The sequence below is a fragment of the Cervus elaphus genome, chromosome 3 (assembly GCF_910594005.1).
Source record: "Cervus elaphus chromosome 3, mCerEla1.1, whole genome shotgun sequence".
NCBI lineage: Eukaryota > Metazoa > Chordata > Mammalia > Artiodactyla > Cervidae > Cervus > Cervus elaphus.
In genome coordinates this window covers 31,198,411-31,222,436 of record NC_057817.1, presented here as the reverse complement: position 1 = coordinate 31,222,436, position 24,026 = coordinate 31,198,411, and the positions used below count along the sequence as shown (strand labels likewise).

The 24,026-nt window shown below is 39.9% G+C and overlaps 1 protein-coding gene across 1 annotated transcript; it reads left to right on the top strand.

The window, feature by feature from the left end:
• Positions 1-237: 237 nt before the first annotated feature.
• Positions 238-23,443, top strand: C3H12orf54 (chromosome 3 C12orf54 homolog). The gene is given in 10 exon segments (XM_043878607.1): positions 238-343; positions 980-1,099; positions 6,968-6,998; positions 7,693-7,731; positions 12,727-12,759; positions 18,603-18,627; positions 20,794-20,836; positions 22,009-22,141; positions 22,143-22,181; positions 23,318-23,443. Coding segments are annotated over 9 exon segments (429 nt in total). The 5' UTR covers positions 238-343; positions 980-1,034; the 3' UTR covers positions 23,339-23,443.
• Positions 23,444-24,026: the final 583 nt, after the last annotated feature.

Sequence of the window (24,026 nt, the reverse complement as noted above, 5' to 3'; positions counted from 1 at the left end):
TAAAACATGGATTCTTCTGGGCTCATTCCTATCATCTCTCAGAAGTACAGAATGTCTAAGGCAATGGGTGGAGGTCAATGATGTAACAAAAATTCCCAGAAATTAAAATTTCACAGTATCATCTCACTATTGTATCATTTGTATCAAATGAAGCCTGGTTGAGGGTGGGAGGAGAGAGTCAGTTGTCTCAGATCTATGAGGTCATAGCTGAGGTCACAGAAGAGTTGAAAAGGGCTAGGTTGATAGGCAAGATGAAAGGAAGCTGTTGTGAGATGCGGCTCAAGGAGGAGAAATTCTAGGAGGTTAGGGGTGGGGAGAAGAGCTATTTGGGGTGCCCAGTTGGGTAAGTTTCTGGACATAATTTTCTTATTAGTTCCTGACTCAGTTTTGGAGATGGGAAGAATGGAAGGAGGGGTTCTGGGAAGCAACTTCTCAAAGGAGGATTTAACTCTGAGTCACTGATTTGACCTCTCAGCTCCATGTGTTTTTGACAGTATCAGCTGTGGGGTTTCCCTCTTGCCTACAAAACACTTGAAGGCTGGAGCTGACAGACCTCCAGCATGTGGTGCTACTCTTAGCTGTCTGACTAGGATGGAGGATGGGATGGGAAATTGTCCATTCTTGAATTTATTATATACTACTTCCTAACCTTGTCTTAGAGCCACTGTTACCTCAAGCAGCCACTGGCCCACTCCCTGACCCAATCCCAGCCACTTATTATTTTTTCACTTAGTTTCTCTTTTCTCTACCCACCTTCTCACTGAAATTTCTTTACCTGGGGCAAACACTTCTTCCCTCACACCCTTATCTTTACACATATGTGTACACACATACACACACATTCACACAAACACACTGACCCATTCAAAATACAGGTGCTTCCTGAACTACTAAGACATCTGTCTTGGTAGTTCTCCAACAAGGAAGTCTCCTCTCATCATTTACCTGCCCTCTTCCCCATTCATTTACTCTTCTCCAGGACGTGGAGCTATCTCCATCTTCAGCTCCAGAGCATCTGGTTTCCGTTCAGACTAATGGCACAGCATGCCTTCCAAGATCAAGAACAAGAGGGAGGAAGGAACTCCAGGCAGCAGAAAAGGTAAATGGGGCTAATGATGACCTTCAAATGTCCTTAGATTGGATATTCTCTATGGGAGAAGAATCAAGGTCCCCTGTCTCCCACCCCTACCACGGCTGCACCTATTTCCTGGTTGGGGAAAGTTGGGACTTTCATGTGTCCTTTCTCCTCTCCTTAATGGAAGGAACAAAAGCGAGTCATTCTCATTCTAATTGGAAGGTGGGCTTCAATCTGAAATTCCTGTAGGAGGAGTTAGTTGTGTATACAACCAAGGGGCATTTATTTATCCCAAGACCCACTTTCTCTCAGAAGTTCTTAGGTCCTCTACAATGTAAATTAAGGCCAGATGCCCAACTTTGCTTTCCTTGTCCTAGGATGCAGAGAAGGGCCAGAATCTGCTGCTTTATACTGGGTATACTGAATATACCCAGGCAATATTATACATAAAATCTGAAAAAAGAAAAAAAAACAACTAGGTTTTCTGTGCACTTATAGGTCAAGAAAGATTCAGAAAGGAACTGGAGCCTTGGTTTGAGCTTTTGAAGTATGCAGAAGATGTTATATGAATTTATAGGAAGCAAAAATGGACACAATATTGTAAAGAAGTTATATTCCAATTTAAAAAAAATACCTAATGTATGATTATATTTATAGGACATTCTGAAAGTGATGCAACTACATGGAGAAGAAATAGATCAGTGCTTAGTTACCAAGGTCTGGGAGTAATGGAAAGAGACTGATTCCAAAGAGATAAGAGAGAATTTTGGAGAGTGATGGGAGAATTCTATACCTTTACTGTGGTGGTGATTACATGATGTTTGCATATGTCAATGTGTAAAACTGTACACAATAAAGAATAATATTTACTGTATATAAACTATTCCTCATAAACCTGGCTTCATAAATTGTGATTCTAATTACTCAATGTCTTCACCACCATTTTAGCCAACTTCCAGGAAATGCATAGTACCACTATTTCCAATGTATTGAGATGTTTCTCGTCATCAAAACTAAGAAATGCAGGAATCAAAAAATCACAGGATTTTGTGCAGTAAAGACATTAGAGACCAAAAAAAGAAAAAGAAACGAGTTTAAAGGAATTCAGGAAGAAAAAGAGTTAAAAGTGTCTTCTAAGGTTTCTAGGTAGCATATCTTATTAAGGTGCTCATAACGATTAACTGAGCCTCAAGTCTGAGAGCCACTGAGGAATTGCGAAGCCTGACACTTGGAGGAAGATAGAAACAAGTTCTAAGAATATGAGGAATAGTTATGTAGTTCCACTACAGAATTACGAGGAGAAAATAGTTGATAGATATGGAGTCACTGAGTTCTATTTGGGAAAGTGCATTGTTGTTCCTATTCAGTTGCTAAGTCGTATCCCACTCTTTGCCACCCCACGAACTGCAGCATGCCAGGCTTCTCTGTCCCTCACTATCTCTTGTGAGTTTCCCCAAACTTATGGATGCCTTTTAATCCTTTTTGTTGCCTAATTGCCCTGGTTAGGATTCCCAATATCCTGTTGAATAGGAAGGTGAGCGTGAGATTTCCTGTCTTTTCCTAACCTTATAGGAAAAGCTTTTAGCTTTACCATTAAGTATGATGTTGGCTATAGGTTTGTCACATACAGCCTTTATTATAGTGAGGTGAATTTCTTCTATAACTAATTGTTGAGAGTTTTATCTTGAATGGATACTGAATTTTATCAAATTATTTTTCTGCATCTATTTAGAACATTTTATGGTTTTTATCCTTCATTCTGTTGATTTTGGGCTTCCCTGATGGCTCAGCTGGTAAAGAATCTGTCTGCAATGTGGGAGACCTGGGTTCGATCCCTAGGTTGGAAAGATCCCCTGGAGAAGGGAATGGCTACCCACTCCAGTATCCTGGTCTGGAGAATTTCATGGACTGTATAGTCCATGGGGTTGCAAAGAGTCAGACATGATAGTGACTTTCACATTCCGTTGATGTGGTGTATCACAATTGATATCCATTTGTAGAATCATTCTTAGACCCCAGGGGTACATCTCATCTGATCATAGTGTATGAGCCTTTTAATGCATTGCTGAACTCAGTTTGTTAGCACTAAGTTGAGGATTTTTACATCTACATTCATCAGGAATATTGGTGTGTAGTTTCCTTCTTGTTGTATCCTTATCTGGATTTTGTATGAGAGAAATGTGGGCCTCATAGAGTGAGTCTGAGCATGTGCCTTTCTCTTCAATTTTTTGGAAGAGTTAGAGGGGGACTGGTGTTAACTCTTCGTTTGGTAGAATTCACCTGTGAAGCCATCTGGTTCTCAGCTTCTCTTTGTAGGGAGGAGTTTGATTACTAACTTCATCTTCTTACTCATTATTGGTCTGTTCAGATTTTTGTATTTCATCATGATTTGGTTTTAGTAGGTTTTATGCATGCATGCTAAGTTGCTTCAGTTGTGTCTGACTCTTTGCGACCCTATGGATGGTAGTCTAACAGGCTCCTCTGCCCATGGGATTCTCCAGGTAAGAACACTGGAGGGGGCTGCCATGCCCTTCTCCAGGGGAACTTCCTGATGCAGGAATTGAACCTATGTCTCCTGCAGCTACTGCACTGCAGACAGATTCTTTACTGCTGAGCCAGCAGAGAAGCCTGAGTAGGTTGTATATTTCTAGGAATTTATACATTCCTTCTAAGATATCTAATTTTTTGGTGTATAGTTTTTCATAGTAGTCTCTTTGGTATTAGCCGTGATATCTTTTTATATCATCTTGATATATGTTTTTACATTTTATTTTACTTAAGTCTTTCTTTTTCTTCAACATGTTTGTTGAGGGCTGTTTAATTTCCACATGTTGTTGAATTTTAAGAATTTCCTCTTGTTATTGATTTCCAGTTTAATATCATTGTGGTAGGAAAAAATACATGGTATGTTATCAATATTAAGTTTGCTAAGCTTGCTTTGTGGCCCAGCAAATGACCTTGCCTGGAGAATGTTCTGTGTGTGCTTGAGAAGAATGTGCATTTTGTTGTTATTGGATGCAGTGTTTTGTATAGACCCATTTTGTCTATAATGCCATATATTTGTTATTTCCTTCATAACTCTGCCTGTGTGATCTATTCATTATTAAAAATGGGGTATTGAAGTCTGCTCTTATTATTTTTGTCAGTTTTTCCCTTCAGTTCTGCTTACCTATGCTATATATATTTAGGTGCTTCAAAATTGGATGTATATATATTTACAACTGTCATATCATCTTGATGAACTCTTTATTATATAATGACCTTCTCTGTCTCATATGACAAAGTGTACAGTTTTTGACTAAAAAATCTGTTTTGTCTGATATAAATATGGCTAGTCCTGCTCTCATTTGTGTACCATTTGCCTGAAATATCGTTTCTCATCCCTTCACTTTCAGCCTATGTGCTTGTGTGATAGCATATAGCTGGACTGTTTTAATCCATTCAACTCATCTGTTTGACTGGAGAATTTAATCCATTTATGTTTAAATAATTATTAATATGTAGCTATCAGTAATTACCATTATTACCATGTTGTTGTATTCTATTCTGTAGTTCCTTTGTTTCTTCCTTCCCTTCTTGCTATCTTGTTTTGTGATTTATTGAAATTCTGCAACAGTTTGCTCTGATTCCTTTTATCTTTTGTGTATCTTCTAGAGGTTTAGGTTACCATGAGACATATCCTACAGTATGTCTTTTTAAGCTGGTAACAGCAACTGCATACAAAAACTCTACATTTTTTCATTTCCCTTCACATTTTATGTTACTGATATCACTATTTAGACCTCTTTATAATATGTATCCATTAAAAAATTATTGTATTGATAGCTATAGCTACTTTTAATACTACTTAACTTTCACACTAGCATTACAAGTGATTTAATAAGCACCACCCTTACAGAATTAAAGTCTTCAAATTTGACTATATTTATCCCATTTCCAGTGAGATTTATACTTATGTTTTCCTCCTGCTGTTTAATATCCTTTCAACTTGAAGAACTCCCTTTAGCATTTGTTGTATGCCAAGTCTAGTCATGATCAAGCTTTTGTTTGTCTGGGAAAGTCTTTATCTCCACTTCATTTCTGAAGAGTAGCTTTGCCAGATAAAGTATCTGGGTTAGCAAGTTTGTTTGTTTGTTTTTGATACTTAGATTCTATCATCTTACTCCCTCCTGGCATACAAGGTGTCTGTCCAGAAGTACTCTTTTGGGACTTCCCTTGTATGTGGTAATTCACTTTTCCTTGCTGCTTTCCAAATTCTATTTGTCTTTGACCTTAGACAATTTGATTATAATGTCTCAATGAAGATTTCTTGATGTTTAGCCTCCTTGGAATTTTTGAGCATCATGGATCTAGATGTTAACTTCCCTACCAGATTTGGCAATTTTTCTGTCATTATTTCATTAAATAAGCTTTCTACCATTTTCACTTTCCCTGTTCCTTCTGTGGCTTTCAAAATGCCCATATTATGTCATTTAATGGTGTCCCATAAGTCATATAGGCATTCTTTACTCTTATCAGTTCTTTTCTTTTTATTCTTCTGAATTTCAAATTATTTGTCTTCAAGTTCAATCATTCTCTTTTCTTCTTGATCAAGCCTGCTGTTGAAGCCCTCTATTGAATTTTTCATCACAGCCATTGTATTCTTCAGTCCCAAGAGTTTCTGTCTGGTTCTTTTTTTTATAGTTTTCATTTCTTTGTTGAACTTCTCATTTTGCTCACGTGCTGTTTTCTTGATTTCTATTCATTGTTCATCTTCTCTTGTGGCTTAAAGATTCTTTAATATAACTGTTTAGAATTGCAATTGATCTCCATTCCTTTGAGATCCATCACTGGATCTCTTTGTTCTTTTGGTGTTGTTATGTTTCCTTGATTCTTCATGTTCCTTGAATTCTTGCATTGCCATCTCTTTATTTGAAGAAGCAGTCTTCTCTTCCAGTCTTTACTGACTGGCTTCAAAAGTGAAAGATCTTCACCAGTCAGCCCAGCTAAAGATTTTGGGAGTCTTTCAGGTCTTTCCTATGGGTGCACTCACCTCTGTATTCTTGTTACCTCTTGAGGAGAGGCCTTCTCTTAATCCCAAAAAGTCAGTCTGGGTACTGGCAGCCTCCTGTTTATTTTCCCCAGAGTATTCAAGATTCTTCCAAATGTTCCCTCTCCCATTCTCACATAGCTGAGCCAGCTGCTGATATCTACACACTGTCTTCAGAGGCTTTCACTTGCCATCTGCAGAGGCTAACATGGACCATCTCAGGGTATGTGAAATACTAGGAGCATTTGTCAGTCAGTTGAGGGAAGTAACCGACAGGTGAGAAGTCCCATAGTGTTCTGGATAACCCTCTTGGTGGAGCTCACCTAGATCTAATAGGTGATCTGCAGCTGGTTCTGGAGATCCATGTGGTGAATGCCATGAGTGTCCACCACTTTCTTTTCTTCACAACTCCCCCAGTACTATTCAGCTGTGCCAATCACCTTAGCCATCTGGGTGGAATGAGATAGAAGTGGGCCTCCTAAGTCAATGCCTTAGAAGCCTGGGAAGTCAGAGAGCTCATTCCACTCTCACTTCCCTCATAGGAGAAATCACAGGTTGAGAGGGTGCCACTGGCACTAAGCTATACTGCCTTTGGGGAGGAGTGTCTTGGGGGTGGGAGGTAAAGTGAAAATGTCTTTCTTACTTTCTTCAATGCATCTATTCATGGATTTCTCTTGCTTGAACGAGGTTTTGGAAGCTCTCCACTGGATTCCTGATTTCCCAAAAGGTACTTCCATCCATGGATGGTTGTAAAAATTGATGTTTATGGCGTAGATATGAGGGCTGGTAACCTTTTATTCTGACACCTTGTTTATGTCACCTATCTAGTGACTCATCAGATTTTTATCACCCTTTCTTTCCAGAAAATCCTTTGAAGACACAATGAGACCAAAGGTGGGTGAGACTTCCAAATATACTGGTCCCTTTGGGCTTTCCTGGTATCTCAAATGGTAAAGAGTCTGCCTGCAATGCGGGAGACCTGGGTTCGATCCCCGGGTCAGGAAGATCTCCTGGAGAAGGAAATGACAACCCACTCCAATACTCTTGCCTGGAAAATTCCATGGGTGGAGGAGCCCGGTAGGCTACGGTCCATGGGATTGCAAAGAGTAGGATACAACTGAGCAGCTTCACTGGTTGGGAATCAAGTTTCCTGGGGAAAGCAGAGATGAAAAGGCTGTGGCCAGGAGGCAGGAAAACTAACAAGAACCATATCTTGGAAGACTTGGGCACTGTAGCTCAGAATGCTCTTGACCAAGTGGTGGGTCATTGTGCACCAAGACAAGTAACATCTTCAAAGCCACAACTACACTAGATGACTTCAAAAGCAGGCAGGCTATGTATGTGGGTATTAATAAGGTGAGTCAACATAGGAGTCTGTTTATATCTGTCACCCAGTGGCTAGATTAAGAGATGACAAGGGATATGGGCGGGCTGAAGGAGACTTAGGGCTGCCTGACAAATGGCATGCCTTCGAGTGTCCATCTCAACTCCAAAAAATGCCTCATATTCTATCTGTTTCATGATGTGTCAGTTCAGATTCTGGGAGAGTTAAGGTAATGTTCCCAATATGTGTATCTTATTTCAACAGGAAGTAGAATTAACGATCACTGAAACCCTGTGGGACCAGGTGAGTACAGAGGGGTCCTCATGACAGCACAGTGAGAGACGGGAGAAGGGAGAGAAGCTTAAGAAAGGAGTACATTTTCTTCTTTCCCCATGAGTAATTTGCTGATTGATGGTAAGGAATTCCCATGCTCCCTCCCAGCTTGTTCCACTACTCATCTAGTCCCAAATCCTCAGATACTCCTTGTGTCTGTGCATCTCAATGCCCGTTCTCAACATCCACTTCTCCATTAGATAAGCCTTTTCGAGTATGTTTTCTCTACCAGCATTATATAAGCACTGTAAATTAATAATTTAAATCTCATTCACTAGCAAGTACCTTAGGGCAAGTACTGAAAAACCCATATATTTTAACTCTCAGATGAGAAGAAGACAATTTACCATTTTGATATGAAAATTAAAGATCCTAACTCCATTTCTTATTAGAAAGAAATAGTTTACCTCTAGAGCCACTCAGATGATTTGACAAATTGTCTGCCAATGGCCCTTGATTCCTATGTCATAAAAAATAAAGATTTGGCCCTTCCAGAATGAGGTACCTTCAAAATTAACCTCTCAAAAATAAATAAGTCAACCTAAAGAGTAGACGCATTTAATTTAATTCATTTGAATGAAAAGTTAATTCCATAAAGTGACTAATTTCTGCATAATTACTAGTGATCTGTTGTTTCTGAGGGAAACATGCCTACTGTTTCTGGAGTTCCTGTTTCTAACATGATTATGATCATGTCATTAGCACAGAAGAGGATTCTTTTCTTCCATCGACTACGGCAAAAAAGTCTATACAAAGACATTAAAAGACATAGAATTTGCTTAAGTCACTCATACATAATTTAAACATAATTTCAATAGGTGGGACATCATTCAGTTTTGATTATTTACAGTGATAAACTGCTTTGTTACTGAATTTCTTGAGAGTATTTTAATAAAGATTCTGAAGAAGAATAAACACCAGATTCACACTGCAGCATCAGAGATTGCCAACATGATTTTTTTAATGCTTCAGAATGTTCTACAGACCACCAAATTTATTGACAATAATTTAACTGAGAATTATGGCCAGCAGCAGAAACATATTCATGGAGCTTTCCTGTCCTTTAACTTAATATATTTGAGAGATTCCAACCTGTTATTGGAGAGGTCTGAGGTGTTGAAAAGAAAAGAATATGAGTTTGTACTTGGATGTGAAGAACTGCCCTTTTTGTGGTTATGAAAAACATAGTGTTTTAATGTCATTTCAAGGAAATTAGATCAAATCATTAAAATTGTTTTAAAGAGATCAAGTAGAAAAAATATTTTATAGAAGACAGATTAATCATATGTTTGGTAATGAATGAAACTGTTGAATCTATCAAGAGAGTGTTTTGGGTTCTGAAAACTTTTTGAGTTGAAAGAGAAAAACAGGTTCATTAGGTCACCAATGGGAATTTGTTGCCTTCAGTCTTCTAACTGAGGAAATGCCATGAGTAGTTATTTTCAGAATCCACATGATTAAGCCCTGCATTTTGAAATTGCTTTAAAATAGGCTTGTATTTAGAGAATGTGAGAGAAAATTCTTTTAATTCTATAAAAAGAGATGTCTTTTTCACTTTGATGAAATTTCCTTGTTTTCCCAGAAATAGGAAAATGACAACCAAGGTGACAATTCTCAAATATAAAAACACAAGATTTCACTTTATATTTAAATGGTCTATTAGTGCAGAAGCTAGCTATGCTCATTAACAGCCAAAGCAAACTGCTATAAACTTTCACAGAACACAGATTTTCACTTGGAGTTTCTGAGACCTTCCCAAAATTATCAGCTATTTCAACTTTCCAGTCTTGACATTCTAGTTGCATTTAAACTGTGATATAGAGATGAGAATTAGAGGGAAAGTGATCACTTTTGAACCTATAATATCAATTATTCACATGAAACTAAGCAGAAAAAGACTTTAAATCAAAGACTATGAATTATTTAAATGAAAAAAAAAGTAAGTGAAAGTCTCCATAGCCTCTCTCCTGCAAGGCCCCACTGAGCAATACTATGTAACATAATCAACTTTTTTATTCTCTGTCTTTCAGTGACTTTTCTCATAAGTTTTACAGAAAGAAAAATGATAAATTCCTTATGATTATACAGTGGAGATTACAAATAGATTCAAGGGATTAGATCTGGTAGACAGACTGCCAGAACTATGGACAGAGGTCTGTAACATTGTACGGGACACAGTGACCAAAACCATTTCAAAGAAAAAGAAATGCAAGAAGGCAAAGTGGTTGTTTAAGGAGGCTTTACAAATATCTGAGGAAAGAAAAGAAGCAAAAAGCAGGAGAGAAAGGGAAAGATATACCCAACTGAATGCAGAGTTCCAGAGAAAATCAAGGAGAGATAAGAAAGCCTTCTTAAACTAACAATGCAAAGAAACAGAGGAAAACAATGGAATGGAAATGTCTCTTCAAGAAAACTGGAGATATCACGGGAACACTTCAAGCAAGGATGGCATGATAAAGGCCCTAACAGAGGTAGAAGAGATTAAGGAGAGGTAGCAAGAATACACAGAAGAATTGCACAAAAAAGGTCTTAATGACCCAGATAACCATAATGGTGTGGTCACTCACCTAGAGCCAGACATCCTGGGGTGTGAAGTCAAGTGGGCCTTAGGAAGCATTACTACCAACAAAGCTGGTGGAGGTGATGGAATACCAGCTGAACTATTTAAAATCCTAAAAGATGATGCTGTGAAAGTGCTGCACTCAATATGCCAGCAAATTTGGAAAACTCAGCAGTGGCCACAAGACTGGAAAAGATCAGTTTTTACTCCAATCCCAAAGAAAGGCAATGCCAAAGAATGTTCAAGCTACCATACAATTGCACTCATTTCACAAGTTAGCAAAGTAATGCTCAAAATCCTTCAAGCTAGGTTTAGCAGTACATGAACTGAGAACTTCCAGATGTACAAGCTGGATTTCAAAGAGGCAGAGAGGGAGGAGCCCAGATGGTGGAGGAATAGGACAGGGAGACCACTTTCTCCCCTATAAATTCATCGAAAGAACATTTGAACGCTGAGCAGACTTCACAAAACAACTTATGACTGCTAGTAGAAGACATCAGGTGCCCAGAAAAGCAGCCCATCATCTTTGAAAGGAGGTAGGACAAAATATAAAAGATAAAAAGAGAGACAAAAGAGCTAGGGATGGAGACCCATCCAGGGAAGGGAGTCATAATAGAGAAAGTTTCCAAACACCATGAAGAGGCGGAGAAACCAGAGGTCAAATTGCCAACATTCGTTGGATCATAGAGAAAGCAAGCGAGTTACAGAAAAACATCTACATTTGCTTCACTGACTATTTTAAAGCCTTTGACTGTGTGGATTGCAACAAACTATGCAGATAAAGAGAGGGGAATACCAGACCACCTCACCTGTCTCCTAAGAAACCTGTATGCAGGTCAAGAGGCAACAGTTACAACCAGACATGGAACAACAGTCTGGTTCAAAATTGGGGAAAGGAGTAGGTCAAAGCTCTATATTGTCACTCTGCTTATTTAATTTTCTATGCAGAGTGTATCATGCAAAATGTCAGGCTGGGTGAATCACAACTTGGAATCAAGACTGCCAGGAGAAACATCAATAACCTCAGATATGCAGATGATATCACTTTAACAGCAGAAAGTGAGGAGCCTCTTTATGAGAGGGTAAAAGAGGAGAGTGAAAAAGCTGACTCAAAACTCAACATTCAAAAACTAAGTAAGATCATGGTATCCGGTCCCATCACTTCATGGCAAAGAGATGATGAAAAAGTGGAAACAGTGACAGATTTTATTTTCCTGGGCTTCAAAATCACTGTGGACAGTGACTGAAGCCATGAAACTAAAAGATACTTGCTCTTTGGAAGGAAAACTATGACAAACCTAGACAGCATGTTAAAACCCAAAGATATCACTTTGCCAACAAAGGTCCATATAGTCAAAACTATGGATTTTTCAGTAGTCATATACAGATGCGAGAGTTGGACCATAAAGAAAACTTGAGTGCCAAAGAATTGATGCTTTCAAATTGTGGTACTGGAGAAGACTCCTGAGAGTCCTCTGGACTGCAAGATCAAACTAATCAATCCTAAAGGAAATCAACCCTGAATATTCACTGGAAGGACTGACGCTGAAGCTTTAATACTTTGGCAACCTGATATGAAGAGCTGACTCACCTGAAAACCTGTGATGCTGGGAGAGATTGACGACAAAAGGATATGGGGGTGGTAGAGGATGAGATAGCATCACTGACTTAAAGCACATGAATCCAAGCAAACTCCAGACGACAGGGGAGCCTGGGGTGCTGCAGTCCAAGGAATTGCAAAGAGTCAGACATAACTTAGCGAATGAACAACAAAGCATGTTAAAATTCCTGAATATCAACAAAAACAAATCTATATTTCAACTGAATAAAATATACCTATCTGTCTTAAAGTCCTTTCCCCAAAATGAAGAAATTCAGACTACCAATAGTCACTGTCTCCATCTATGTCTGGGTGAAGAATACAGGTGCATGTTTAGTTTTAGAAGAATCTGCCAGAGCTTTTCCCACAGTGATCACACACTTCTGTACTTCTTCCAACAATTTATGAGAGTTCGAGCTTCTCTATGTTCTCACCAACACATGGTCTTGGTCTTCTGGTGTATTATAATCTAAATGCAAATGTGTTGATTTCCACAGCTATGTTTAGCTTCAGAACAAACACCAATGAAATGAAGTACAATAGTGGGTTTCACTGACATTCCTTTCACAACCTGGCCTTCTTTAAATAAGTTCCTGTATTTCACCCACCTACCATATGAAGAAATGGTGGCCCAGAAATATGAATGAGAGTGGAATTCAATGGGATTTATTTCTTTAAGCTAGGAAGCCATAGTCTGTTGGCATTCATACTCTATAGCCTAATAATGACTGAGAGATTCTATATATAAAATCCCTTGTAATAAAGTCTGTAACATTAATTTTTCCATAATTTTTTGTCTTGTCAGGTGCTAATGGCCTTTAAGGATATACAAAATGAGGTGAGATTAAATTTCCACTCTAAATTCCCTGGCCATATCACTTCTCTTGCTTCTGATTTTCCTATACCCTTCTGTGCTGTTGACTTTGATCAAGCTTTTAGTTTCATTTCTTTATCTAGGGATTTCTCCCTTAAAAGACTAGCACTCATTTGTCAGTCTAGTAAGTAAGACCAGAAGATGCCTAACAATTCCCTTATGAAAAATATGATAATACAGAGAGAAAATCATATCTATCAGAACTACTCTCAGCAAGAATACCATGCAGTTATGTGAAAGAGATAGGTGACTGAGTTGGGAGGATCCAAATGACATGGTAAACTATTAAGATAGTATGTTTATTAATTATAGGGTAGTACAAATTAAGAGTCCAGAGCTAAACTTCGTTCTGCAACAATCCTCCTCTTCTGCTCTTTCATGCAGGTTCTAGTATTTTTTCTATACAAACACTAATTAAATATCTAAAAATATAGTCCAAAAATGGAGTATATTATTGGCTTACCCCAGACATTGAGTTACTACATTTGCTTGCTCAAGGTGTTGATGTGTCTCAGTCCTACCCAGGTTGGACCGAAAGGACCTGAAAGAAATTTCCTCTACTTCACTAACTGGATCACTCTTAGCCTTTGAACTAAGCCTTTTTCCATAGTCCAAGAAGCCATGCCATTGTATCCTGCTGCTGTGTCTGGAACTTACTCTAGGAAAAAACTACAGCAGCCTCCGCCTCCATCTGGCTGGAGGTAAAAGGGAGAAGAGATCAAAAACTTGGTATTTTCACAAAGTATTCCTTGGCCTCAGAGCACCTCCACATTACCCAGAATTTTAGTCCCCTGTGTCCTTCCTAAGTGTCCTCCAAACAGGACTTGAGCTAGTGAGAGAAGGAGGTTTGTCCATAAGTGGGACTAACATGTGTTGATTTCATCCTTTCAAGGCCCATAAACAAAGATAAATGTCCCACCTGACATCTCCTGTGCTGAAGCTCTGTTCTAGGTCTAGTGGTTCTTCATGGGGTTCATCAGACACAGTCCCTGCCCTCATGGAACACCTGGGCTGGTGCAGACTGTTATGTCAGTCTGACAAACACCTTCAAACATACAGGCACACGGAGAGAAGAAAGTCAAGCAAAAGATATCTGGGAGAGACAGAACTAGAAAGCACTTCCTTGCCCCAGAGCACTGTTATGTAGAAACACCATCTAGCCAGCTCCTGGGAGCTCAGGGGCCCCAAAGTACATAGCATCAGCAGCTGTTTACTCTGGGATGAGTAAGAGGGAATTTTTTAAAAAACAGATACTTAAAGGCTCATCTCAGAGAACCAATGCATACACAATGAGTCAGCTCAGTTCAATGGTTCAGTCATGTCTGACTCTTTGAAACCCCATAGACTGTAGCATGCCAGGCTTCCCTGTCCATCACCATCTCCCTGAGCTTGCTCAAACTCATGTCCATTGAGTTGGCGATGCCATCCAACCATCTCATCCTCTGTCGTCCCCTTCTCCTCCTGCCTTCAATCTTTCCCAGCATCAGGGTCTTTTCAAATGAGTCAGTTCTTCGCATCAGGTGGCCAAAGTATTGGAGTTTCAGCTTCAGCATCAGTCCTTCCAATGAATATTCAAGACTGACTTCCTTTAAGATGGACTGGTTAGATCTTCTTGCTGTCCAAGGGACTTGCAAGAGTCTTCTCCAACACCACAGTTCAAAAGCATCAATTCTTCGGTGCTCAGCTTTCTTCATAGTCCAACTCTCACATCCATACATGGCTACTGGAAAAACCATAGCTTTGACTAGATGGACCTTTGTAGGCAAAGTAATGTCTCTGCTTTTTAATATGCTGTCTAGGTTGATCATAGCTTTTCTTCCAAGGAGCAAGGGTCTCTTAATTTCATGGCTGCAGTCACCATCTGCAGTGATTCTGGAGCCCCAAAAAATAGTCTCTCACTATTTCCATTGTTTCCCCATCTATTTGCTATGAAGTGATGAGACTGAATGCCATGATCTTCGTTTTCTGAATGCTGAGTTTTAAGCCAACTTTTTCACTCTCCTCTTTCACTTTCATCAAGAGGATCTAGTTCTTCTTCACTTTCTGCCATGGGTGGTGCCACCTGCGTATCTGAGGTTATTAATATTTCTCCTGGTATTCTTGATTCCAGCTTGTGCTTCATCCAGCCCAGCATTTCTCATGATATACTCGGTATTTTTCACAGAACTAGACCAAAGAATTTCACAATTTGTATGGAAATACAAAAAACCTCGAATAGCCAAAGTAATCTTGAGAAAGAAGAATGGAACTGGAGGAATCAACCTGCCTGACTTCAGACTCTACTACAAAGCCACAGTCATCAAGACAGTATGGTACTGGCACAAAGACGGAAATACAGATCAATGGAACAGAATAGAAAGCCCAGAGATAAATCCACAAACCTATGGACACCTTATCTTTGACAAAGGAGGCAAGGATATACAATGGAAAAAAGACAACCTCTTTAACAAGTGGTGCTGGGAAAACTGGTCAACCACTTGTAAAAGAATGAAACTAGAACACTTTCTAACACCATACACAAAAATAAACTCAAAATGGATTAAAGATCTAAATGTAAGACCAGAAACTATAAAACTCCTAGAGGAGAACATAGGCAAAACACTCTCCGACATAAATCACAGCAAGATCCTCTATGACCCACCTCCCAGAATATTGGAAATAAAAGCAAAACTAAACAAATGGGACCTAATGAAACTTAAAAGCTTTTGCACTACAAAGGAAACTATAAGCAAGGTGAAAAGACAGCCCTCAGATTGGGAGAAAATAATAGCAAATGAAGAAACAGACAAAGGATTAATCTCAAAAATATACAAGCAACTCCTGCAGCTCAATTCCAGAAAAATAAATGACCCAATCAAAAAATGGGCCAAAGAACTAAACAGACATTTCTCCAAAGAAGACATACAGATGGCTAACAAACACATGAAAAGATGCTCAACATCACTCATTATCAGAGAAATGCAAATCAAAACCACAATGAGGTACTATTACACGCCAGTCAGGATGGCTGCTATCCAAAAGTCTACAAGCAATAAATGCTGGAGAGGGTGTGGAGAAAAGGGAACCCTCTTACACTGTTGGTGGGAATGCAAACTAGTACAACCGCTATGGAAAACAGTGTGGAGATTTCTTAAAAAACTGGAAATAGAACTGCCATATGACCCAGCAATCCCACTTCTGGGCATACACACTGAGGAAACCAGATCTGAAAGAGACACGTGCACCCCAATGTTCATCGCAGCACTGTTTGTAATAGCCAGGACATGGAAGCAACCTAGATGCCCATCAGCAGATGAATGGATAAGGAAGCTGTGGTACATATACACCACGGAATATTACTCAGCCATTAAAAAGAATTCATTTGAACCAGTCCTAATGAGATGGATGAAACTGGAGCCCCTTATACAGAGTGAAGTAAGCCAGAAAGATAAAGAACATTACAGCATACTAACACATATATATGGAATTTAGAAAGATGGTAACGATAACCCTATATGCAAAACAGAAAAAGAGACACAGAAATACAAAACAGACTTTTGAACTCTGTGGGAGAATGTGAGGGTGGGATATTTCAAAAGAACAGCATGTATACTATCTATGGTGAAACAGATCACCAGCCCAGGTGGGATGCATGAGACAAGTGCTTGGGCCTGGTGCACTGGGAAGACCCAGAGGAATCGGGTGGAGAGGGAGGTGGGAGGGGGGATCGGGATGGGGAATACGTGTAAATCTATGGCTGATTCATATCAATGTATGACAAAACCCACTGAAATGTTGTGAAGTAATTAGCCTCCAACTAATAAAAAAAAAAAAAGAAAAAAAAATGTTAAATAAGCAGGGTGACAATACACAGCCTTGATGTAATCCTTTACCGATTTGGAAGCAGTCTGTTGTTCCAAGTCCAGTTCTAACTGTTGCTTCCTGACCTGCATACAGATTTATCAGGAGTCAGGTCAGGTGATCTGGTTTTCCTGTCTCGAACAATTTCCACAGTTTGTTGTGATCCACACAGTCAAAGGCTTTGGTGTAGTCAATAAAGCAGTAGATGTTTTTCTGGAACTCTCTTGCTTTTTTGATGACCCAATGGATGTTGGCAATTTGATCTCTGGTTCCTCTGCCTTTTCTAAATCCAGCTTGAACATCTGGAAGTTCACCGTTCACGTACTGTTGAAGCCTGGCTTGGAGAATTTTGAGCATTACTTTACTAGTGTGTGAGATGAGTGCAATTGTGCAGTAGTTTGAACATTATTTGGCATTGCCTTTATTTGGGATTGGAATGAAAACTGACCTTTTCCAGTCCTGTGGCCACTGCTGAGTTTTCCAAATTTGCTGACATACTGAGTGTAGCACTTTCACAGCATCATCTTTTAGGATTTGAAATAGCTCAACTGGAATTGCATCACCTCCACTAGCTTTGTTCGTAGTAATGCTTCCTAAGGCCCATTTGACTTCACATTCCAGGATGTCTGGCTCTAGGTGAGTGATCACACCATCGTGGTTATCTGGGTCACGAAGATCTTTTTTGTATCGTTCTTCTGTGTATTCTTGCCACCTCTTCGTAATATCTTCTGCTCCCATTAGGTCTATACCATTTCTGTCCTTTATTGAGCCCATCTTTGCGTGAAATATTCCTTTGGTATCTCTAATTTTCTTGAAGAGATCTAGAGTCTTTCTCATTCTATTGTTTTTGTCTATTTCTTTGCATTGATCACTGAGGAAGGCTTTCTTATCTCTCTATCCTTGCTATTCTTTGGAACTCTGCATTCAAATGAGTATATCTTTCCTTTTCTCCTTTACCTTTAGCTTCTCTTCTTTTCTCAGCTATTTGTAAGGCCTCCTCAGACAGCCATTTTGCCTTTTTGTATTTCTTTGTCTTGGGGATGGTCTTGATCACTGCCTCCTGTACAATGTCATGAACCTCCATCCGTTGTTCTTCAGAGACTCTATCAGATATAATCCCTTGAATCTATTTGTCACTTCCATTGTATAATCATAAGGGATTTGATTCAGGTCATACCTGAATGATCTAGTGGTTTTCCCTACTTTCTTCAATTAAAGCCTGAATTTGGCAATAAGGAGTTCATGATCTGAGCCACAGTCAGCTCCTGTTCTTGTGTTTGCTGACTGTATAGAGCTTCTCCATCTTCAGCTGCAAAGAATATAATCAATCTAATTTCAGTATTGACCATATGGTGATGTCCAGGTGTAGAGTCTTTTCTTGAATGAGGAGGGTCAAAGTGAAAAGAAAAGTGAATGTCACTCAGTCATGCCCTACTCTTTGCGATCCCATGGACTGTAGCCCGCCAGGCTCCTCTGTCCATGGGATTCTCCAGGCAAGAATACGGAAGTGGGTTGCCATTCTATTCCCCAGGGGATCATCCCAACCCAGGGATCGAACCTAGGTCTCCTGCATTGCAGGTGCATTCTTTACCATCTAGCCACTAGGGAAGCCTGAAGAGAATGAAAGAGGCCAGAAAACAGAAAGGCCAGAAAGAATAAAAGAGGAGAGGCCACTGCATGAATCATCATGACTATAGGTAATGAACTGTGTATCTCCCACCCGTAATAAGGCCAGAGTTTGTCCTATTTATTATTCAGCAAACATTTATTGAATATGCTATATGCAGTGCATTGTGTTTGATGTGAGGCATACAAAAACAACACACATTCTTTCAGGAAACTTCAAATTTCATTACATTTCCAAGAAGCCCACATGTCTCACACAGACATCCCTATAATTACCAAGTCTACTGGTACACTGAAGAGGAGAGTGGCCCCTGACTCTGACTTTCTCTCATTTTTTTCAGCTGCAGGAAGATGCTCGGATTCGAGGTAAAGAGCAATATTTCAAGGTTTGGGTAAACCAAGGGTGAGGGGAGGGAATAAGGAGGAGTTCATAATCAAAGTCTCAACGTGGGAGCTTCTATTTGGCTGAAAGCTGGAGTCTGGGGGCCCTGCTAGTCTCTCCTCTTTCCAGTCCAGTTATCTGGACAGGGACAGCAGGATCTCTTTCTCCCTTGGAATGGCTGTTGAGGGCCAGAGGACACTCTCAGCCCTGTCAGACATGGCACTTGTCAGGAGCGGAGAGACAACAATCGGAGGGAAGCTTCCCAGCTCTGTGTTTAGGGTTTAGGAGGCACTGAAGATTGGGGAAGCCAAAATGGAATGATTATTTAGGGTGGTCAAATTATAGTACTCAAATGATCATATGCAGATTTTAATGTTTCAAATTAAAACACGCAGGTACTGTCTTAGTTGCTCAATCATGTACAACACTTTGCAACCCCATGGACTGTAGAGCACCAGGCTCCTCTATCCATGGCGATTTTCCAGGCAAGAATACTGGAGTGGGTTGCCATGCCCTCCTCCAGGAGCCTAGAACTATAGCATAAATTTAGCCATAGTTGGCGTTCCTTCCTTTCCAAAAGGGAACTTATAAATCAGGGCTTTTCAAACATTTGAATGTATACAAATTACCTTGGTACTTAATTCAATAGGCCTGAGACTCAGGTTCTTTATTTCTAAGAAGCTGTCATGTGATGCTGGAACCTGTGGTTCATGAATCAGACTTTGAATACCAAGGATATAAATGAGTTCACTGAAATATCCTACTGAATATAAAACAGATAACCAACAAGGACTTACTGTATAGCACAGGGAACTCCACTCAACCTCTGTAATAACCCATATGGGAAAAGAATCTGAAAAAGAATGAATATATGTATACATATAACTGAGTCACTTTGCTGTACACCAGAAACTGACACAACATTGGAAATCAACTCCTTTTTTCATTTTTAATTCAATGTATATTATTTTAATATTTGTCCATAAGAACATTTATAACTGATCATCTAATTTGGGTTAAATGTATCGCTGTGCTTAGTCGCTCGGTCATGTCTGACTCTTTGTGATCCCATGGACTATAGCCCACCAGGCTCCTCTGCCCATGGGATTCTCCAGGCAAGATTACTGGAGTGGGGTGCCATTGCCTACTCCAAGAGATCTTCCTGGTCCAGGGATCAAACCCATGTCTCTTATGTCTCCTGCACTGGCTGGTGGATTCTTTATTACTAGTGACACCTGGGAAGCCCAAAAGTATCACTACTCAGTTTTGTCTTTTGAAGTGTTCTCCAAACAGGACTTGCTCAGTGATGCAAGCTATTGTCTTATCATTCTGTAGCATATGCTATCTCTGTATGGTTTGGAGGTGATCTTAGCTTTGGGAGATGCACATAAGATTAATAGCATTCAGTGAGTCGTGTACTGGAAGTATCCATAAGTTACCACCCAGGAATCTCTGCTGAATTCTGAATATCAGTTTCCATTCCTCAGGCCCATGCAGGGCAGCAGACAGGACCAAAAATATGGAAATATGGCCAAGCAGAATCCATCATGAGGTACAGGGAAAACTTCTCTTGGCTGCTGAGCCCTAAGGGTCAACAGGTCAAAAGGGCTAAGTTTATCTAAGCTTGAAAGAGGTTCTCCTTTATTCAAGGAAGGCTGTTTTCCAAATAGGTCACTACAGGCCCTGGAATACCTGCTTGATGACCCAATGTAAAAAACATGGATTTAGGATCTTGATTGTTGTTATTGTTTCCTGCTTCCTAAAAGGTGGGTGGGTGGGTGAATGCAGAATAAGATGAGAATAATTCATCTCATTGTATTTTCCATACTGAAAAAAGAGACAAGGACCTAATCTAGTGTCAGTGCCCTGGGACTGAGGAATCTGACTAACTCCTAATGCCCAGAGCTGGTTAAATGGGGATCTGGTGGCCATGATTCAATATATACTTTGTAAGTGACCAGATGTCCAGTGTCACGTTCTGCAACTGCCTCTCTGACAGGCCTATAGTTCTTTAGCTTCTCCACAAGTTCTGGTCTCTCCCACTTTGACTGGCCATACTCCAAACTAAGGATGTGAGCAGGGCTCAAGGCTCCTAAGGAGATACTTTCAGACCCCTGCAATGGAATGATTCCTTCCTGTGTCCCACTCAGGGATGAGCTCCGCGACACCCACATCATCTGCATCCAAGACTGGGTAAGTGACCCTCTTTTGAGAGTCCCTAAGGGAGATAGCATCCACCTGGATATGGGTGTAGTGACTAGGAATACTGCCGTCTCAGCCTTGAGTCTTCAGAACACTGTACTTACAACAAGTATCTCAGAAGATGGTCCCCCACTACTCTCAATTTATGGTGAACTACAGAGCCAAGGCTTCCTCCTTCATCCTCAGCCCCACGAGAAGTCTCTGGAATTTCATGATCAGTCTGCACCTCACCATACAGATTTTGGGAGAATCTATTCACTCAATTTAAGGGAAAAAAAAAGGAGACAAAGAAAGAATGACAGATAAGAAAGGAACGCCACAAAAAAAAAACAAAGTAAAAAATGAGGAACTTAGAAAGAGAAGGACTTAGAAAAAGAAAATTTTTAAAACTTGAAAGTCCAATGCCTCAACATTCCATCCAAAAACAGACTAGGAGAAAAAAGATCAGGCTATACCACCAGAGATTTAATTTAGACACTAGGAAAAACTTTGATAGTGAAAACTGAAAAACAGAGTACTGGGTAGTAAGAAGCAGCAGCATGTTCTGCAGAGACTTCGGAAATACTTTTAAAAATCACTTTGACCTGTTTCAGATACAGTTCCACCTGAACCAGGAAATGAATAAGGTGAACTTCCTAGATCCCTGTTTCAACCCAATTTTATCCTACTCTAGAGAGTTGACCCTAGTGAAGTAAAAAAGCATTCCTCTTAAAAAGATATATCACTATAGTTTAAATTGATCATTGCTGAAAGCATGAAAGGAATAATGGACTGACAATCTCATATTTACATAAATCTTAAATGTATTTATTATAAACCTTTACATATGAGGAGCACTTTTGATTGGTCAAAACCATATTGGATCAGTGATTTTACTTTCAGTATCCCTCTCTGAGGCAAACATGCGGAATTTACCTGACTTTCCTGATGAAAACATAGGCTCTGATAACTTAAGACACATCTCCTAATCCCACTAAGGACTCTCTCTTACAGGACACAAGATCATCAGGGAATTGCAATTCCCAGAGCTAGTGATGCCCATTCCTAGTGGAGTCTGATAACAAAATAAATCCTTAAGGACAGTGGAGGCCAGGGAGGGGGCCCCAAAGGTGAGGGAGATCTCTCTCCCTCACACATTCACAGCCTCCTCTTATTTGGTACAGAAGCACCAAGACTTCAGATGCTGCAATGACCCCGAAGTTGGGAAGACTGCTGCCAGGCACTGGAGAGCAGCCATCAGGGATCCAGGCCCAAAACCTGAGAGGACAGTCCTCTGATCAGCCAGCTTGCTACCCTAGACCCTAATCCAACAATCAACGAAGAAGACCACCTTCAGGTATTTCACCGAGGTCTTTCCCCTGAACTCCACCCTTCATATCCTCAGGAACCCAGGCCTCATCAAGTCCTCACTCCAATATGGCAGAGTAGCAAACTCCACCCCCTCTCCAAAGCTGGGGTTACCTGAGGAACAATCGGTTGAGAAGGTAGAAGCCTGAGGGCAGGGCCTTGCTGGAATCTTTCAGTTTCTTGATTGAGGAAGAGCCAGACAGAGTGAGTCAGGTACAGATAGTTCTGTATAGGGAGGAGTGTTCAGAAATCAAGAGAGACAATTATGGGATAGAGAAATGGAAAGATAGAAAGTTTAAAAACACACTAAGAAACATGAGGCCCATTATCCCCTTCGGGAAAGTGCTCTGGAAACCTACGTTATTTTGAGGGCTTAATTCAGAATCAAGAGTCAAACACTGTAGGTCCACAACAGACTCCATTGTCAGGATTTTCATTAATAAAGCAGTTAAGTAAACTGCCCTCAAAGGAAATGTTTAAGTGATAGCCCATTTCCTCAACCTTTCAAACTCCCTGACTCTTTAGTTTCATGACACCTAATCTCATATGGAGAAAAAGACCATTCTCAGATATTTATCTGTGTCACAGACTAAGCTAGTGATACCCTCTCTATGGCCCTATGTAAGGCTTACTGGGAACTCCTGAAAACAGAATCTGAGTGATGAATGATAGAGAAAATCAGGTTCATCTGCATGTGTCTGAGTACAATGACTTTGTGTATTTTCCTGAATAGTCCCATTTCAAATATTTTATCTCATTTCCCCCACATAGCATCAAAATACCCAATATTTTGGCAACAAGATCACACCCTTCTGAAAGAATATATACAGTCACAAAACCTCTGTCATCATTCAAAACTCACTTTTGACTCAGAAATTAAGGCAGAAAATTTCCTTTCTCCTCAGTATAGCATAGGCAACAAGTATAGGACAGCAGAGCGTGGGCACCTATACAAAAAGAAAATGGTGTACAACCAGTGGGTCCCCTCCCTTAGTGTGTGTTTGATATCCTGGGATACAGTCATGAGGGCAGAAATATCATCTGTAGGACTGATTTTAGTTTCAGTGCCATCTTCCTGGTAAACTAAATTTCTTTTCTTCTCATCCATATGACTGTGACATCTAGGGCACAGCTTTGGTTGCCTGAAAAACAAAGTTATTGGGCAGGCATCACCACTGATCTGGAAGAGGGAGTGATACTCATGGGCAGAGATGCCAGGGTCTATGGCTACAACCAGGAACCTGGAAATCAAATGAGACGCACACACATCACAACTGCCAAGCGAAGAAACTAGCAAACAACAACTGATAAAAATAAATGTGGTGTAAAAGATGTCTATCCTATTGGCTCTTACTAGGTAGTGGAATGTAGCACTTGAATGTCCAACTATGGTCTTGCATTTGGTTCAGAGAACAACAGCATAGATTGGAGAAGATGTGGATTATAAAGTCACAAACCCATTTTAATTTTACCCAACTTATGGACTCGTAGGCCTCAGTTTCCTCCCCTATAAATAAGGAAACATAACTAGAAAATGATGGAGGCTCCTTTCATTTTTAATATCTTGTGATCTGACTAGCCTCACAGTCTATGACTCCAACATGGCTATCCCCCAAAACTATAGAAAAAGCCAACTAGTCCAAAAATACTTCCTGCAAGAAAAAAACTACTTAGGATATTTATCAAAGATGTTGCAAACACACATAAAGCATGTATCATGACATAAAAGGTAGAGTTTTTAATTCTTACTTGTTCTTTTCCCAACAAAATTTAGACAAAAAGAAAACAACATATTAAAAATGATACAACATAGAATTTAAAACCAGTGGTGAAA